At 36.7% G+C, this 20,103-nt stretch overlaps 1 protein-coding gene across 2 annotated transcripts in view; it reads left to right on the top strand.

Annotated features, from left to right (window-relative positions):
• OOSP2 (oocyte secreted protein 2) overlaps positions 1 to 18,176 on the top strand; it is a 36,661-nt gene extending 18,485 nt beyond the window's left edge. Inside the window, exons 2-5 of one of the 2 annotated variants that reach the window (XR_005195531.1) lie at positions 1,596 to 1,743; positions 13,351 to 13,529; positions 14,562 to 14,665; positions 16,655 to 18,176. Coding sequence is in view for 1 of the 2 variants with exons in the window: in XM_017498876.2 (XP_017354365.2) it covers positions 13,335 to 13,529; positions 14,562 to 14,665; positions 16,655 to 16,805 (450 nt within the window). In the remaining variant the exon portion in view is untranslated. Of the gene's footprint in view, positions 1 to 1,595; positions 1,744 to 13,265; positions 13,530 to 14,561; positions 14,666 to 16,654 lie in introns of those variants that run through there. The other variant, XM_017498876.2, reaches the window with a different exon arrangement.
• The last annotated feature ends 1,927 nt before the right edge of the window (positions 18,177 to 20,103 follow it).

The raw sequence follows: 20,103 nt of genomic DNA, 5'->3' as shown, positions 1-20,103 counted from the left end.
TTTTGTTTTGACAGAATCTCCCTCTGTCACCCAGGCTGGAGTGCAGTAGCACTATCTCAGCTCACTGCAACCTCTGTCTCCTGGGTTCAAGCGATTCTCCTGCCTCAGCCTCCAGAGTAGCTGGGATTACAGGTGTGCACCACCACACCTGACTAATTTTCATATGTTTAGAGATGAGGTTTCACCATGTTGGCCAGGCTGGTCTTGAAATCCTGACCTCAGGTGATCTGCCCATTTTGGCATCCCAAAGTGCTGGGATTACAGGCGTGAGCCACTGCACCCAGTGTGTAGTCACTGCTTTTATGCAACGTAAAATTTTCCTCAATGCTTGACAGCATCTTGAAGGTCATTTTCTGGTTATTAGACTTGTGAAGCCCTAGTGGAGTACAACTTAATGCTAGAATTTCATACTTAACTTATGTTTCTTCCTTCCCTTCTTTCCAGTTCCAACGATGCTGGGGTTTGAGGTACTGGAGTAGATTCTTAAATGTGATCCTGTTGTGGTTTTAAAATCTATTCTCTTCCCATACCTTTCCTGGGTTTGCTGGGATAGGGTAATTGTATTAAGACATGAAAAGAGAAAATGTCTCTTTACTGAAATGGTTGTAGGGGTCTTTTGGCCAACACTGAGCATAGATGCTTTCTCCATGGTGAGTCCAAATGCTGGTCTTCCTCGCTTAATGACTTTCTGAATGGGTCTATCATGAACATCAGATTTGATCCTTGAATTTTTCACTTGGTGCTGGCTGTCTTAAGGAGGATCTTGGCAATATAGTTCAATCCCAACTACTCTCTATCTAGGCATCCACTAAGCTCTCAAAAAATTGTTTCAATAGTAGATGATAGAAGTAAAGGCTATTATGCCTTATCTATCTGCAGTCTATTTTTCTCCCAGATCAAATATGCTAAGACATATTAGCCTTTCTCAATTCAACAAGAAATATTGAAAATTTGAATGAGATTTTAGCCTCCTTTTACACATGCACTCTGAATCTGAATCATTCTGGTACTGATCACATGCTGGCTTTGGGAGACAAGTGAACCACATTCGTTTTTCTTACATGCAGGTAAGGAAAGACCAGCAGTGGGAACAAACCCTGCAACTCCTAAGATAGGATGGGGAAGGGTTGAGATGGTAATTAAAGGTGGTGGAATCTAGATGCTTTTTAACCTTGAAATGGGGTGTCTCTATGTCTGTATTTCCTGCCTAAGGTTTTGGTGGTAGGATCTTTTTGCATACATACATGTCTGTGCTTTCAATTTATAATCTTGGGATGTGTGTGTGGCTGGCTTGGTTGAGTCATAGTCCATTTAGCCATAGATAGAAGGTTTATCCCATCTAACAATCAGTTTGCTTTTCAAAACTTTTATTGACTCCAGAGCCTCAAAGTCAAGTCTAGGATCAATTCTGGATCAATAAGTAACATCCTATTCAAGATTCTGTTACAAATTCTTTATTTAGATTGACTGAGCTAATTTGCCTTTCCCCAAAAAGTCAGTTATTTTGGGTTATCACTTATAACTAACATTTTTCCCACAGAAAGATCTGTATAGCTATTAATCCTGTGCTTTTCTTTTGCTTGCTCTGTGTTTAGGCTTAAATTCCCATCTGTGATACAATTTGGAATAAATGCGTTTGATGCCAACACCTTGAAAAATATCCCTCAAAAAACAAAAGAACAAGAGCCACCAGCTCCCGAACAAAGTAAAACATGGGAACCTAATTTTAAGGGTATTAATAAGGTAAGAATATAAGGGTTGTTTATTTTATAGTTAACTATAATTTATTAAATATAACTTCAATGAAGAAAATAATGTGAATTCCTATTTGAATGCTGCATGATGAAATTGCTGTGGTTTCCAGATGAACCCTGTAGAATTAGGTATCCTGGTCTGTACTTAGATAAAGTTAGTTTTCTTGCTGCACATCAACATGAATAGGGTCCATACTGGTCCTTACCTATCCTCTCAGATACTGAATTGCTCATTTTCAATATCGTTTGTGACAAAATGAAATAGTTGTCATGGAAGGCTCATACCAGATCTCTTATTTTATACCAATATCTGCATAAAAAGATGTCCATATACATATAAGTAGGCAGATAGGTAAACTAGGCTTAAATTTAGAGGAATTTGCTACATCTAATTAACAGTTTTCCTGAAATTAATACCTGTAGAAAATACCTTTCTTAGAAAGGGTTTTTCTACTGAGCTTATTTTAAAAGAATGCCAGAAAACTTGTGCATATTAACAATTAGCCTTGAAGTTGACATTTCATAAAGAAATATGCTTTGTTCTAGAGATCTGAAAACCATTTAAAGTTGAAATATATGGCATAATTACTTGATAGTCTCAGAAAGGCAGTGATCTAGTCAGTATGTAGATGCTAATCACTTCTAATAACATAATATCTAATGATTATATTTGATATAGTTGGGTAATACCATTGATTACATTTTAGGTTAGAAATTTGATTTTTTTTTTTTTTTTTGAGACTGAGTCTTGCTCCGTTGCCAGGCTGGAGTGCAGTGGCATGATCTTGGCTCACTGCAAATTCTGCCTCCCTGATTCAAGTGATTCTCCTGCCTCAGCCTCCTGAGTAGCTGGGACTACAGGTGCTTGCTACCACGACTGGCTAATTTTTGTATTTTTAGTAGAGATGGGGTTTCACCATATTGGCCAGGCTGGTCTTGAACTCCTGACCTCAGATGATCTGCCCGCCTTGGCCTCCCAAAGTGCTGGGATTACAGGTGTGAGCAACTACGCCCACCCTTTTTTCACATTACTTCTAACTGAGCATGCATGAGTTTATCTGAACATGTTTTTTTTTTTTTTAGGTAAGAGTTATATTTAAGCAGCTCTTAACTGCTCCTGCCCCTCACCAACAGGCTACAGGAGCAACTACCCATGAGTCACTGCATCAATAATGCCTGTGTTATAACACCCTCTCCTCCCTGAAGTATGGGAGCAAGTGGTACATGTTTGTCTGAGAACCAGTTTCATCAATACTGCTGTTGTATCTGTCCAAAGATGAGTAGCAATATCTGTTACCAGTTTCACTGCCTATTGGAGTTTTGGATAACATATCTATACCATGATATTTACACTTTTTAGTGAGTTAATTTTAAGTGAAATGGCCATTCTAACTCTGTGAAATCAAGTTCATATGTAATAAAGCTTGCCCATATCCGGTGTGTACTTTTCTGAATGAACATTCAGCATTTTTATGATTTAGTTGCTCACTTTAATTTTATCCATTATGCTTAGTAACTATGTCTTAGTGAAATATATTGAAATCTTCATCCCCTTTTATAAGGAGGATTTTTCCATCAGTCCTTCATCTTTGACTTTCTATACTGCTTTTTTCTTTTCTGTTTCCCGGTAATGTCTCATGAGGAAATATTGTAAACTTATTTTGGCATTGTACATTTCTTTCCTATTACCTTGATAAAGCAAGTCTAGAAGAAAATAAGATTCCAATTGTTCTTTGGCCTAATTTTGAAAGTGTTGTAACAATACAGGGCCACAACTACATGATCACACCACCCTTCCCACCATCAGTCCTTTGCTGGCGATTTTCTTAGTGAATAAGGTCACTTGCTCTTCCTTTTGAGGCTCCTGAATTGACTGGCAAAATGTCGAGCAGGGAGATCCAGCTATAAATCCCAGATGAGGATTTCCATTGCATGGAGGGTGGCAAAGATCTGTACACCAAGCCCTATGATGCACAATTTACATATATAACACACCTGCACAGGTACCCCTGAACCAAAAATTAAAAAATAGCCATCTGTTGCCCCCAGTGCACTAGGATACATGTATTTATTTAACAGTCACTGCAGTAATGAGGCAGGTACTGTACTCATTAACTCAACCTAAAAAGTCTCAATGGTGAATTCAATTGACCAAAATCTCTATATGTCAGCATGAGGTTTTGATCCAGATGGTTTTGGTTTTAGACCTTAATTTTTGACATTAAATGTCTGATGCTTTGAAAAATCTTGTTTTTAAAATTAACGTTTAGTGTAAGTATTCACTAATTTCAATCATAATGATTTCAGGAGTATACAGTGTATCAAAGGGAGATAAGAAAGATAATAATCTGTCTTATTTTTGGTAAGGATTTATGCAGCCATGAAAATGAAGAAACAGTATCTCTGCCTTAAAGAATCTTACTAATTTCCTGGAGGCATAGCAGTAACAGGCTGACCGGTCAGAAAGCTGGTGAAAACTGTTTTTGAATTAAAAGGTTAGGGTCAAGGGTCAAGAGAAGTGGTACATTGAGGATATATTTTGCAGGATATTAAAACATACAAATGGTTTCGACATTGAGTGTGAGAAACACACTGGAATCAAGCATGTCTCCTGCGATTTGGGGCTATTAGTGGGTGACTTGTGGTGCTACTTAGATAAGAAAGGTTTCTTTGGGAGTCAACACTTAATATTTGTACAGGCTTAAAAATATAGCATCTTTTAAGTCTTAGCAGTTTTGCTGGTTTTCTCTCTTTCTATCTTGTGTTCTTCAACGTCAAAAAAGAGTGGGCTCAAAGTTAATGTGGTTAGGGGAGTTAGCAGGTTTTGTTCTTCTTAATGGTTGTGACAAAATATAGGACAAAAGCAAACTGAAAGTCAATTCCAGGGGTGCCCTAATAAGAGAATGGGATGAAGTGGGGCACAGGTAGATGGGTCAGATGGGTGTGATCAGCGATGGCTGCTACACCTGCGGGCACCCGAATAATCCTAACGCAGGCATTTAAGTAATGTTCTAGCATATACAGTGTAACCTAGATAGCTACAGAGAAAACTGCTACAATATTTGTGGTTTAATTTTGATAAATCGAATCAAATATTTCCACATATGAGTTCATTATGCTAAGATATGTTTGGTGTAATACAAATAATTACACATGTGCTCTCTGCCAAGAATATTTTGAACAAACTGTGTATAACTTTAAATTTTCCTTATACACTTGCTTTATTCTGCATGTGTGTTATAGAAAAGTTGTTTTATATTTGGATAAGGTCACAGTGGTGGTGCAGTTTGAGTTGCCTCAAACGTTACGCAAACAGACAGTGCAACTAATATATTGAAAGAAAGCACATGGACTTTTCTCTTCAGAACTTAGTAATCAGGTATCTCCAAAAATTCTAGAACACAATGAATAGGGCCAACCAACTGCCAATATAAGGTCCTCTACATGTAAGTTCGGAAACAATTGCTAATGGGATTCTTTTATTCTTATTTTTTTTGAATTTGATCAATGAATCCAAATTAGCACATATGACTGCTTTAAGTGTTTTTTTGAGTAGTAATATCCATCGTTTGTTGAATTTTTAATCAGTTTAATAATTTGTTAGTTGATTTTTTTAAAATAAGTTGATTATATCAGCTGAAAGTAGTAACAATATTAACTTTCAGGCCAGGCACAGTAGGTCACACTGTAATCCTAGCACTTTGGCATGCAGAGGCGGATGGATTGCTTGAGCCCCGGTGTTTGAGACCAGCCTGGGAAACATGGCAAAACCCCATCTCTACAAAAATTATCCAGGTATGGTGGTGGGTGCTTGTACTCCCAGCTACTCAGGAGGCTGAGATGGGAGGATCACCTGAGCCCAGGAGGTTGAGACTGTGGTGAGCTGTGATCGTGCCATTGCACTCCAGCCTCGGTGACAGAGTGATATCCTGTCTCAAAATAAACCAAAAGTAACTATTTCAAATATATAAGTTTTTCATCTCTTGTTGGAGTACAGTAAGTTTTTTGTTTTTCTGCAATAGCAAAGATGTAGGCCTTGTTTTGTGCCTAGTTTTAATGGAAATAATTATTCTCAGTTAGTATGATGTATCTCTGGGTATATTATTGATATGTTAATTCTTCCAGCCAATTTTAAAAAAAATCTGGCTTCTGCAATAGCATCCTTTCTCGGTGATCATTATTTGCCTTTAGGAGCTCCTCCGTGGTTGAAATTTCTCTTATTTTCCTGTTTATTGGGGTTCCTAGGGATAGGACATTGAACTGCTCACCCCATCTATATATATCCACTCCCTTGGAGAGTTTATTCAGTCTCATTGTTTTAATTAACAACACTATGCTTATGGCTTCAAGTTACATCTCTGTTCTGGACTTCACCCCTGAAAGGTAGACTCAGTTATTCATTTTCCTGTGCAGCATATTCAAGTGACTGGTTAAAAAACTGCTTAACCAAAATATGTATAACATGGACGTGCCTAAATTTCTTTGCCACTCCAAACCTCCACCTTAGCCTTCCCTGTCAGAATGTCACCAAGATATTCTGTCGTACGTATTTCTCTTAAAAATTTAGTTTTGCCTTTCATATTTAGATGTGTAATATCACAGTTTTAATTTTATTTTAATAAGATCTATATAACTTAAAATTTACCATCTTAACCGTTTTTAAGTGTACAGTTCAGTAGTGCTTAGTACATTTACATTGTTGTATAACAGAATTCTTCATCTGTACATTGTGAACAGAACTCTTCATCTTGTAAAACTGTAACTTTATACCTGTTAAAGAACTTTGTAGCCACAATGTGATAATGCTGGCTGCTCAGACTTTTAAACTATTTTTTAATTTTTAATTTTTGCCGGTACATAGTAGGTGTATATATTTATGGGGTACCTGAGATATTTTGATATAGGCACGTAGTACATTAATAGTCACACCATGGAGATTGGGATATCCATCTCCTCAAGCATGTATCCTTTACATTATGAAGAATCTGATTACACTCTTTAAAATGTACAATTAAATTATTACTGACCATAGTCACCCTGTTGTGCTATCAAATAGTAAGTCTTATTCATTCTTTCTACTTTTTTTGTATTCATTAACCATCCCCTTCTCCCCTAATGCCCCACTACCCTTCCCAGCCTCTGGTAACCATCCTTCTATTCTCTATGTCCATGAGTTCAATTGTTTTGATTTTTAGATCCCACAAATAAGTGAGAACATGTGATGTTTGTCTTTCTATGCCTGGCTTATTTCACTTAACATAATGGCCTCTAGTTCCATCCGTGTTGTTGCAAATGACAGGATCTCATGACTTTTTATGGCTGAATAATACTCCATTGTGTATATATACCACATTCTCCTTATCCATTCATCTGTTGATGGACACTTAGGTTGCTCACAAATCTTAGCTATTGTTAACAATTCTGCAACAAACATAGGAGTGTAGATATCTCTTCAATATACTGATTTTCTTTCTTCTGGGTATATATGCTGCTCAGAATTTTTGATGTCAGGACTGCTTTAGACTACTAAAAATACTGAATTACAAAGAGCTTGTATTTATATGGCTTTTATCCATCCAAATTACCAAATTAGAAACTAAAACTGAGTTAAAATATTAAGTAATTAAAAATAACTAATAAACCCAACAGGTGTTAACGTAAAATAGTGAACATTTAGGGAAAAATTACTGTTTTCCAAAAAAAGAGTGACGTTGTTTTATATTCACATTTTTGCAAGTCTCTTGTCTGGCTAAATAGAAGACAGCTGGATTCTCATACCTGCTTCTGCATTCAGTCTTTGTAATATGTCACTTTGGTTAATGTATATAAAGAAAATTCTGCCTCACACAGATATGTAGTTGGAAAAAAGAAGACTATTGTAAAGGGCTTTTCAGATAGCTGTGGCTATTTTTTTTGATACAACACCAAAACTTGCTGAGGGGCAGTATCTTTGAGGTTTGTTGCAACATGGATCTGAAAATGTATCAATAAACTGTTCATACTTATCTACATTAAAGTCCACTGGTTCCTCTTGCACTCTGCCCATGAATATTTCTGTAACATCATGTGCATATAATTTGGAAAATTTTAGTTTAGAGTTATGTAGATGTTTTAAGTGATGACATTTTATTATGCAATACAAGAAATCATAGTTAGCCTATCACCACTGAGTTGCCAAGTTCATAGTAGAGAATACAACTTTTTCAAAATTCTAATTTTTCCTTTAAGCTTGAATTTTATTACTGGGTATAATTGTTAGTTGTTTTCTTTGAAGTGACAAGCTTACGTCATTCAACTGCAAAAAATGTCAAATACCCACGGGCAAATAATCATTGTTTGTCTGAGAGTCATTCTTTAAATAAAGATTGTGTTTATGGAACAAGTGGCTAGTTTAGCTCACACCTCCAACAACTGCACAGATTTTCCTTGAGAGACTCTGCATACTTTGATATGTAGGAGTGTATTAGACATGCTTTCTATTTTATCATCCTAAATACTAAAAAGGCATGCATTGAAGGCATTTAATAAAACAAATTATTTTTACTGCTTCAAGACTTAAGTGAAACTGTCTTTTCCCCTTTACTGTGAGTGTATGGCAGTGAAGAATACAATGATAACTAACACATTAACACATTTTGTGCCATTACCTTGATTGGTGCTCAAGAGGCAGCAGCGTTTCCCACCACTGTTTTTGCACACCTGTGCAAATGTCAACCTTGTGCAAAAGATAATGTGTTAGTGTTATTGTGAAAATAGATTTGATCCCATGGACCCCTCCATCATCTAAGGTCTGATTACTGAGAGTCACTGTAGTAGAAGAATGTCCTTATTTGTTGGATATATAATTCAAAATATTTAGGGTCAAGGAAACATCTTAACAGCAACTTACTTTCAAAAGGGCCAGGAAAAATAAAGAGTTTTTTTGTACTGTAGTTGCAACATTTCCCTAAGTTATAAATTGTTTTAACATATTTGTTTTATCTCTGCTTTATCTCTATTTTACATTAAAGTTATATTTAAATTCCATTACTCTTTCACCGGAAAATTCTGTATTGAAATTGGAATTTCTGGAAAATAAACTTTGTTAATTCTGTGGCTTTGAGTAATCCTTGGAACACTGCATAAAATCCATTTACTAACTGTGCTTCAAGATAAAGAGTCATATATTATACATATATTTTATATACTATTAACTGGAGCTAGGCTGTTTACATTTGTTATGTCTTATTCACAATAAATTTAGAGACAATATACATCTCCTTTTTACAGAGTGTGAACATGAGCCTTAGCTTTTTTAACTAACTTTCTAAAACTTACAAAAATACGAGAAACTGGCCAGTGATTCCTTTTGGAACAATATTAGAAGCTTACATAGGCAAGATTTAAAAGCTACATATGAAGTTAATACATTTTAACTCCTGAAAATGTTCATAATATTACAAAAATATTTAAAAAAATGAAAGACAAAAATAACATGTAGACTTACCCTTCTCTTTCTCTAATGCTCTTTCCCCACTGGTGGATGTTGACTGGGTTCTCCAGGCTTTCCTGATGCAGAGCACTGTGTGGGTCACAGCTTTGGAGATCTCATTGTCCCCAAGAGAATGTCAGATATAGAAGCCCTTCTTAAACACACAGTGGGGCTCTGTGCATGCAGTAATTTGACAGCAGATTGTAACATTAAAAATATAATTCAGATATGACTAAAAATAATAGGCATTTAATTCAGACTCTGAATTTTATTTACTGTTAGCCTTTGATTTTCAAGTAACCTTAAAACCACACAGTCACATTCAGACTGTGACTAACATTTTTTAAAAATACAGTAGACTGGGTGTAGTGGTTCATGCCTGTGATCTCAGCACTTTGGAAGGCCGAGGAGGGTGGATCACCACAGGTCAGGAGTTCGAGACCAGCCTGACCAATATGGTGAAACCTCATGTCTACTAAAAATACAAGAATTAGCCAGGTGTGGTGATGGGTGGCTGTAATTCCAGCTACCCAGGAGGCTGAGTCAGGAGAATTGCTTGAACCGGGAGGTGGAGGTTGCAGTGAGCTGAGATTGTGCCACTGTACTGCAGCCTGGGTGACAGAGTGTGACTCCGTCTCAAGAAAAAAAATATATACAATAAATTGGCTGGAACTTTTATTCTACTTAAGTATTGAAATGAATTATACATGTAAAGTTATTATACCTATAAAGTTATGTGTGTATATATATATGCATATAAAATATTCTCTTGTCTCATAAGGTTTGAAATATCTAAAGTTATTGAAACATTAGTTTAGAAAGAATCAACACAGATTTGTCAACTTTCCTAACACCAATAGACTTCACTTTCCTTTGGGTGCCTGTCTCCTCCTAGGGATTTATGTTCCTGGTTAAGTCACTTTACCATTTCTGCTTTGCTTCTTCCAGCCAAACCCATAGAGATGAAAAAATAATAGTCTTTTGATTTCAAGTATATGAGATCTAGGCTGTTCTCATATTAGATGGAAACTTACACCTGAATGTTAGCTAGTAAAAAGAGTTTCTTGTAATTTAGTATTTATTGGAAGCATTGTGTGCCATGCCATCCTCCTGATGTTTGTAACAGGCTTGTGTAGACTATTATCAAATAACACTTTTTTCTTGATATGTCTCTTTGAGCTTCGGTGTTTGCATATCAAGAGAGTCTCAGACTTAGGTAGTTGAGACTGTGATAAGTGCATCCTGTGAACTACCCAAATAAGGAGGAAAACAAAGGCAGCTGAGTATGGGATGCCATATAAAAATCACTTAAACCAGTCGTCACTTCTTGTTTCCTAAGTAGTCCTGTGCTGGAGGTCTGCCCAGATGAAGGTCTCCATGGCTTTAGAAGCGTTGATGCTCCTTGCTGTCTTGATTTGGCGTGGTGCTGAGAACTTACATGGTAAATAACCCATTTTAGACAATGTTTCCTTGAAGGAGTTATTCATAATGATCGCTTTCCATGCAAGTGTTCTACTCCCTGCAGAAATCGGATCTTATTCTAACTGGCTAGAAGATGAAATGCTTTCAGACCAAGTAGACTTGTGTCAATATACGAGGATACATTTTCTCTTTCTGCCTAAATGTCCCAGTTCTCACGCTTTTCTTTCTCTCTCTCTCTTTTGGTCTTTTCTCTGTCTCGAGGCTCATTTACAGAGGTTCTTCGGGAATAGTCCTTGGCTCTGTTTCAGTCTAACTTTTCAAACCCACTGCCAATTACTATTGCTTGATTGTATCGTAAGATATTTGGTTTGATCTTAACTGATCCTCTTGCTTCCAGGCTCTTTATGTTTTGCTTGATGATGATATTATTGCTCTTTTGTTCTCTTAAAAAGATTTCTCTGACCTTCACTCATGTTAAACTCATCAACAGTTCTGCAAAGCTAATAGGATAAGGCTAAGTCAGCTTGTTGCTGTCCACAAGTTGATTTCAATGTATCTTTTCTGTTTTGCCTGGAATCTAAATGCTTGCCAGCTCCAAGGCCTGACTAAATGTCATCTACTGTAAAGTAGCATTTCAATATTACTTTTTGTGTTCTTTTTTTTTTTTTTTTTTTTTTTTTTTTTTTTTTTTTTTTTTTTTTTTTTTTTTTTACTTCTTTTTTTTTTTTTTTACTTGAAATGGGGTCTTTCTTTGAAACTGATATGTCAATTTCTTATCCATTTGCCCTGTAATCCCTAGGGGAGCAAAGACCACATATAACGTCTGATATTTTTCCATTTTACCTAAGATGAATCTTAAGAATGTCTAGATCAGTGCAGCTCACCACATAACAGTTAATTATTAAAATGAATAGCACATAGAAAGAGTGACCATGAATTCTGGCTATCTGGGGTGGGTAAGGAGTTCAGGCCCTAACTATCTTCCATGAAGTCTGAGCAACAGGAAGGTTCTGCTGCAGTGAAAGTATCTGTGTGTTCCTCAGGCTTTTCTCAGCTATTTGAGAAAAATGTCAAACCAAAACTTGACTTTCTGGCCGGTATGGTGACTCACACCTGTAATCCCAGCACTTTGGGAAGCTGAGGCGGGTAGATCACCTGAAGTCAGGAGTTCGAGACCAGACTAGCCAACATGGTGAAACCTGTCTCTACTAAAAATACAAAAATTTTCCAGGCATGGTGGCAGGTGCCTGTAATCCTATCTACTCGGGAGGCTCAGGCAGGAGAATTGCTTGAACCTGGGAGGCGGAGGTTACAGTGAGCTGAGATCACGCCACTGCACTCTAGCCTGGGTGAAAGAGCGAAACTATCTCAAAAACAAACAAAACCAAAAAGCCTTGACTTTCTAATGATAGTGTGAAAAAAAATGCAGTGAAATCAGGAGTATGAGTTTCCTGTGTGTCCATGTCCACTTAGCCTTTCCATGCATCTTTAATCTCAGCTGCTGGAATTTATTTTCCTTTCGGAAGGACCTTCCTGATCATCTTTCCTAGGTAACGTGAGTACAGTATTTCAAACACATGGCGAGACGTGATTTAAAGGTTGTGATCACTAAAATAGAACACGTGCCTTCTCTACGCCACCTTTTCTAAAATGTGCATTGTCTTACATTGCTGCTGCTGATTTCTCTCTAATGGTAGGACCTCCAGGCTCCGGGGGTGGTAGAGTCCTCTGTGGCCACTTGCTCATTAATAATATAAATATGCACTTTTTAATGCAGAAAAGACTCAGTTCCTCCAAATGGAATCTATTACAAATAATGATTATTATTGACTTACTGATGATTTAAATATAAAGATGCGTTTTACAACAAAACTTGCATGGAACTAACATCCCAGATAAAGGGTTTTCTCTCTTCAGACTATTTCCTTTTATGACTGAGATTGTTTCTGGTTGTGGCTGCTCTAGACAGGAATTCTGTTCAAGAACCACCCTTTCACCTCTCACTCTCCAAAAAATATACTGGGATGATATCACTCTTATTCTAACACATTGCAATTTACTTCTGTCCCTTATGTTTTGTCCTAAATATGTCAGCCTCCATGGAATATAACTTATTTAGGAGAAAGCAAGGAGCTATATGGTTATGCTTTTTCTCGAGACAGAGTCTCACTCAGTTACCAGGAGCCAGGCTGGAGTGCAGTGGCACGACCTCGGCTCACTGCAACATCCACCTCCCAGGTCCAAGCAATTCTCCTGCCTCAGCCTCCCGAGTAGCTGTGACTACAGGCATGTGCCACCACACCCAGCTAATTTTTTTGTATTTTTAGTAAAGACGGGGTTTCACCATGTTGGCCAGGATGGTCTCGATCTCTTGACTTCGTGATCTGCCCGCCTCAGCCTCCCAAAGTGCTGGGATTACAGGCGTGAGCCACCGCGCCCGGCCAGTTATGCTTTTTCTCATCCTTGCATGTTGATCCTCCTACCTCCCCCAAGAAATTACTGAAATCTAGTTACTTGGGGACATAATTAGTTAGATATTTTGGAAAACAATGTTAATAATGTTTATATGAAAACCTTAAGCCATGGTTACCCTTGCCAGAGAAAAAAAACACCTTTTCTTTATCACAAAGGGCAGAGTTGAATATTCTTTGAACACTTAAGATAGACACACTTCTGATGCTTTTCATATGGTTCTTTCCACAGTGAAAATAAATTGCTCTCTGGACTGGTTGATGGTTTCGGTTGTCCCACTTGAAGAAAGCAGAAATCTGTATATATTTGCAGATGAATTACATCTGGGAATGGGCTGCCCTGCAAATCGGATACATACATATGTATATGAGTTTATATATCTTGTTCATGATTGTGGCATCAGGACAAGGGTGAGGACAGTGATTGTTTGTAAAAATACTAAACGTTTTGTCAGACTTTTATGCCTAGTATTACAATTATCTTTTTTAAAAATAATCTTTATTCCTCGTTATTGTAATTTATGGGTAGAGGACAACAGAATTCCTCATTTATTCCTCACTGAATATTGGGTCATTTTGTGTGCACAGGACCTTAGATCACAGATTTATAGATTGGCTAGGGAACTGATTCTAAGTTGCCTTTAGGCCACTATTATATTTTACTAAATATTAGTAGATGGCTTTAATTTTTATTTAATTCTTCTAATGTGGAAGGTCACCAATCTTGGGAAGCTGTATCATGTTCAATGTTAGGCCATTTGAAATCTATCCATGTTCCATGAGGATTTGTGTCAATATATGGAATGGATTTTCATGGAAATGAAATCTCTTGTTGGTTATTCAGCTAGGCACAAATCCTAAATTGCAATGTTGTATTAGGATATTATTTTCTCATAGATTCCCAAATTTAAATAATTTATATTCATACTATGCAAATATTTTGGACCAGGGACTAATTACTGTAACAATCCTTTTTGAATAAGGTATTGCCTTTGTTCTAGAAATTAGGAATTTGGAGCTTCAGAAGGTGCTTTGCCAATTTTCCCAGGGATACACAGCTTGGTGGTGGTAGTTTAGATGCCAGACCAGATGAACACTCTCCAAAGCATGTAATTTAAACCACCCTGTCATTTGACTTCCAAATCACCTTTCTCAAAAGAACTGTCGGAAACCTTTTCATAAATGAATCATAAAGATGTCTATAAGTGGCAATTTAAATTTGCTGCAATGAATTAAGATTTTTTTTGCCCCCAGGCATTTTAAATTCACTGTGAGGGATAACACTCCTCTTCTTTCCCAGTGAGTTGTCAGATCTTCATTTACACCTAAGAACAACAGTAGCCATTTTTGAGATCGTGAATGTTTTTTCCATCCTATTTAAGTGCGTGTATTTCTCCTCTGTTACTCCAAATATCTTTCACTTAAACTTTGTGCTCTCCCTAGGTAATTTCTGAGGAAACGCTCCTTTTTCAAACGGAGCTGTACTTTATCCCAAGGAATATACATCGTGACCCTGAGGAAATCTCTTTGGAGTGTTCTGCCTCTAGGTAGGTCCAGCAGATCTGATTCCTTTGGAATGTTTTAGCTTTACCTTTGTTTATTAGAAGCTTCTCCAGAAGCATGGATTTTAGAAAACGTAACATGATTCACCTATAATTGTAAACCCCAAATTAGCATTTATATAAATATTTTAATGAATACTTTAAAATGTTTTAATATTTTGAATGCAATGGTTACTTTAGCATAAAAATATGTAGACATATAATGGTCCTAACAGACAATCTAGTATAACTAGGTTATTTTATAATAACTCAACTACAAAGCAGAGTCGTTAAATACTCCGTTACTTTTAGTAAGTGATAAAATTGAGCATTGATATTATCATTCAATGTTTTGTCCTTTATAATATTTTTTTCTGATACATTTTATTGTTCAATTTCATCTTGTAAGAGTAAGTGGCTTAAAATGTAAGAAAATCAATCAGTTCATTTAATACTAATGGCGAATACATGAAGGAAGGGCTTATGAGCCTAATCATTAAATGTACTTTGCTTGTAATTTTGTGGAACTGAGATATTGAATCCCAAGAGCCCCACATGAACTTTGAGACTAGGTGGAAAGGTATCCTGACATACTTTTACCATGCCATTGAAATATTTATGTAAAGTTTTATAAATCTGAGTGGTGAATCTTGGAAACTACCTCAAAACTACAGGAAAAATTTTATCCTTGTTTAATACATGGAAATAGTTGACATCAAAATAAGAGTTTAGAGTTTAGAGCCAATATGCAATGTATTTTAATGAGATTATAGTACTTTTTTTTTTTCAGGGGGAGACAGAATTGTTTTTCCTTAAATTTTGGTAAAATATACATAATATAAAATACCATTTTAAGTGTACAGTTCAGTGACATTAATTCTATTCACACTGTTAATACTTTGAACCTTCCCTTTAACTTATTTCATAAGTCTGATGGGTTTAGTGATATTCTATTTAAACGTTAGATAAAAACTACCCCTTGATTCTCTGTCTTTCTCAGTCTGTCTCTTTCTGTATATCTCTCTCTGTCTCTGTGTGTCTCTCAGTCTGTGTCTCTGTCTCTCTGTCTCTGTCTCTTGGTCTGACTCTGTCTCTCTGTTCTGTCCCTATCTCTGTTCTGTCCCTGTCTCTGTCTGTCCCTGTCTCTGTCTCTCTGTCTCTGCCTCTCTGTCTCTCTGTCTCTGCCTCTCTGTCTGTCTGTCTCTGCCTGTCTCTGCCTCTCTGTGTCTGTCTCTCTCTCTGTCTCTGTCTGTCTCTGTTTTTGTGTATCTCTTTGGCTCTATCTTTCACATACATACATATGTTTTTGATTTTAGAAACTACCCAATACTTGGAGCAACACAGAGTTCTGACCTAATGCCCCAGAACTACTGCCTCTCTGTAGGCTACCAGAGTTACAGTGATAAATAGATATTCCTATTTTGATAGTAACTAGTATGTTGCTTGAAGCCTACTTTCCTTGAAAATATGAAGATTTGACCAACAAAGGTGTCTGTTTAGGTTTTGGGTACACAAATTTTACTGTTGTATTCTCATTTTTATTCTGTCTCTGTCTCTGTCTTTCTCTCTCTCTCTCATATTCACTTACTCACATTGACATGACATATAGAATTTTGCCACCACCACAGTGGGTCAGTTAAGCTTTGGGGGGCTGTTACTTACTGGTCTTAGGATCCATTTGGCTGAGTCTGTTTTGCTGGGCACATTGGTACTCTTCTAATGCAAGCATCACAAATTATCTAAGACCATTAATCTTCCTACTCAGTGTTTCATGCAGAAATCATGGGGAGACTAGCTGTAATTCGTTCTTCTATAAGCCTATCTGCTCAAATCTCATGCCAAGTGTCCACAAGGATCTAGAAGGTCTAGTATGCCAGCTCTACACCATACTCCTGAATGACTGTTCTGAAAATGATCGTGGTATTAAACGGTGGTAAAAATGACTTGATCCCAAGTGTGCCAACACTATCTGCTTTCTGTCTCCCTTTTCTTTAGGAAATCAGTGTGGCTTACACCAGTTTCTACTGAGAATGACCTAAAATTGGATCCTAGTCCTTTTATTGCTGACTTTCAGGCAACACCAGAAGAGTTAGGATTATTATCTTCTACCAAATTGCTCTCAGCTAAAGGAGAAATGGAAACTTGAAGGTGGCATTATGTATTTGGGAGGAAAATAGTTTTGTTTTTTCATAGCAAAAATATACTTGCTATATATCTCTCCTTAAGTCTCTGGTTTCTAAAAACCCTGCTTCAGTAAAGGTCCTGATTAGTTGATTAGTGAATGTGTATTTCTAAATGTTTGTATTCAATAGGGCTATGGCTTATTAATTTAATGTTAACTATTAGATAATTCATATTATACATTTATTTAAGCTCTTTGCTGTTCTGTGTGGAATATTCAACAATACGTCTTCAATGATAATGACTTGATTTAATTGATATAAACCTCCAATAAATATGTTCTAATATTTTTCAGGAAGAATAAATAATAGAGATAGACAGAAAAATGTGCAAGAGGGAAAACTTTGAGCCTAGCGTAAAATTTGACGTATTAACTATCACAAAAGACAAAATCCTTTATGTGCAGATATTTTAATTCATGTAGACTTTCCTATTAATCACTAAAGTTGAATCCTAATCATAACGCAATGTGACAACCTATTTAGATTATTCCAGAAGTAAATTCAATTTATTTTCTAGAGCTCAAGTAACCACCACCTTAGCTGAAATTTGATGTTAGGTTTTCCTTTCTCCTCAGTATGGTCCTTCCACACTCAAAATGATTTGTTGAGTTGGTCAAGCAAAGAGTTATCCTGCCACCTAAGGGAATCCATTAAATAATCATTACCACCTACTTTATACTCTCTTCTTTCCCTTAAACAGGGAGTCTATATATGTAATATATCAAAAAACACTTCTGATTTTCGTAGATTTCTTATATCGAGAGTGAGAATTGAACTGTGCCATTGGCTGTTCAATCGCTTATTGAATCTACGTTTTGATGTCACGTCCTCCTGGAAACAAATTTTGCCAAGATACTCTGTATTATTATTTTTAATTAAAGTGGTACTATTCCATTTCCAATAAAATGCTGCCTATAGCTGTTTACTTGTCAAAGAATTTGACACTGTCATAGTGGGCATCTCTCTTTGGCAGTTAATATGCAGCTAAGAGGTAATACTTCTATGGGACTTCCTAAGTGTCAGAATATGGTACAAGTATATTGCAATAAGTTATTTAACCTTAAAGAGAAAACTGTATCACTATTATCCCAGTTTTGCAGATAAGCAAACAAACGCAGGTTAAATCATTTGCCTGAGTCTGACAACTTGTTGGTTTTTGTTGAAGATTTAAAATCAGGCAGTGTGCCTCTAGGTCTGTCTCTGTGCTTTCTCTTTGTACATTAGCAACTATACCCTACTGCTTGTAATTATCTTAAGTCGCTGAACTTTAGTGCTCTAGAAAACAATTGTTATTCAAGCAGTTACATAATTCTCAATAAAGCAACGTTTAGCAATAGTGTTTCTCTTGAATATGGAAGTAAAATTTTTATTTATTTTTTTTTTTGAGACAGAGTCTCACTCTGTTACCCAGGCTGGAGTGCAGTGGTGCAAACTTGGCTCTCTGCAAACTCTGCCAGGGTTCAAGTGATTCTCTTGCCTCAGCCTCCTGAGTAGCTGGCATTATAGGGACCTGCCACTGCACCTGGATAATTTTTGTAGTTTTTAGTAGAAACAGATACTGGGCAGGTGAATGGTTGCTAAAAACAAAGTAAATTATTGAGTCTGAGACAATACATATGTAAAGATAAAGAGCGATGATGTGGCTGGATTTTAGAAGGGTGGCTCTAAAACCTCTTCTCTTGCTATTTCACTTTTTCCTTTTTTTAAAAAAAAATTATGACTGACACAATTGTATATATCAGCTACAATGTGATGTTTCAATACATGCATAAATCAGGTAATGAGCACTTAGTATACCAACCACCTTAAATATTATTTCCTTTAATAAGAACATTCAAAAACCTCTCTTCTAGCCATTTTGAAATACCCAATACACTATTCTTAACTTTCATCATCCTATTACACAATAAAACACTAGAACTTATTCCTCCTAACTAACTCTAGCTTTGTTGGCCTACAGTCCCAGCTATTTGGGAGGCTGAGGCAGGAGAATGGCTTGAACCCAGGCGGTGGAGATTGCAGTGAGCTGAGATTGCACCACTGCACTCCAGCCTGGATGACACAGAAAGACTCTGTCTCAACAACAACAACAACAGTAAACATAATGGAGAACCTCTCCAGGCTACCCGCGGTGACATACGGTTTTTATCTTGGCGAGATAAGAAGCTGTTGCAGGCACTGTAAAAAGAGATGGATCATTTTCATTACAGAGCCTATATTCCTCTGATGCTTCCAAAATAATCAGAATTTCAAAAGGTTGTATAGTTTTTAATATGGGAAACTATATATTTAAAAGGTTGAATGAAATGGAAGTCTAATTAATGATATTTTAAAGTTATCCCTAAAATTAAGGAGCAATCCTGAGGGCAGGGGGTTCTATATTCCGTGAAAACACCAGAATTCCTTAGCATCTACTCTTCTTCTTTAGAGAAGGTTGAAAAGGCATTTTAAAATTGAAAGCTAGTTTCAGTAAAATGTATGTCATACTGTTCTAATCAAATAAATCTACTGATGGCTTATAGGAAAACAAGCCCAAAAAGCTAATAGAGAAATGAAAACCAGAAAAGAGTCATGATATAATATTTATACCTTGTAGCAGTTAGGGTTCAATCAGGTAAGCAGAACTAGATTGAGTGATATTGATGAGGAATTTATCGTAATTAATTTTGAGAACTGGGAAATAATTCTATGGAAGGCTCTTGCTTTTGCATCTGATGGTGAGCCTGCTGTTGCTATAGGTCAGCAGGGCTGGCAGCCTGGAAAACAGGCTGGACTTGAAAAATGGTTAAGATGGTACATTTTATGTTATGTGTTTTGTACAGTCATTTTTAAAAAGGCACACTTGAAGCATGGAAGCATAAGAACACATTGGAACCACATCTTCCTCTCACTTCCAACCTCAACCACAGGATGACCTGGCATCCATTGCTATGGAGTTGTGCAAGTGCCTGGTCCAAGACTCAGAGGTGCTAAAGGAGATTTGGTGAGAGCAGGAGAAATCGCAGGTCCAGCTATGGTCCAGTGCTAGGGAGGTGAGCCAGAGGATCAGAGACAGAGTGTGCAACCTGCACCCTAAACCCACTTTGGAGCACCATGGCTACTGTCTTACTTTCTGCCTTCCAAATCTCTTATATGACAAATTTCTTATATGACCAACCCAAGGACTGTTCAGGAAAAGTAATTCTAGTAAATGTAGTTACAGCTTAGCTGAATTGGCCCAGAAAAACTCTAAGGCTGATAAAAAATGGAGTTGAATAGTCC

The sequence above is a fragment of the Cebus imitator genome, unplaced genomic scaffold (assembly GCF_001604975.1).
Source record: "Cebus imitator isolate Cc_AM_T3 unplaced genomic scaffold, Cebus_imitator-1.0 Scaffold253, whole genome shotgun sequence".
Lineage (NCBI taxonomy): Eukaryota > Metazoa > Chordata > Mammalia > Primates > Cebidae > Cebus > Cebus imitator.
This window is presented reverse-complemented; position numbering and strand designations above follow the sequence as displayed.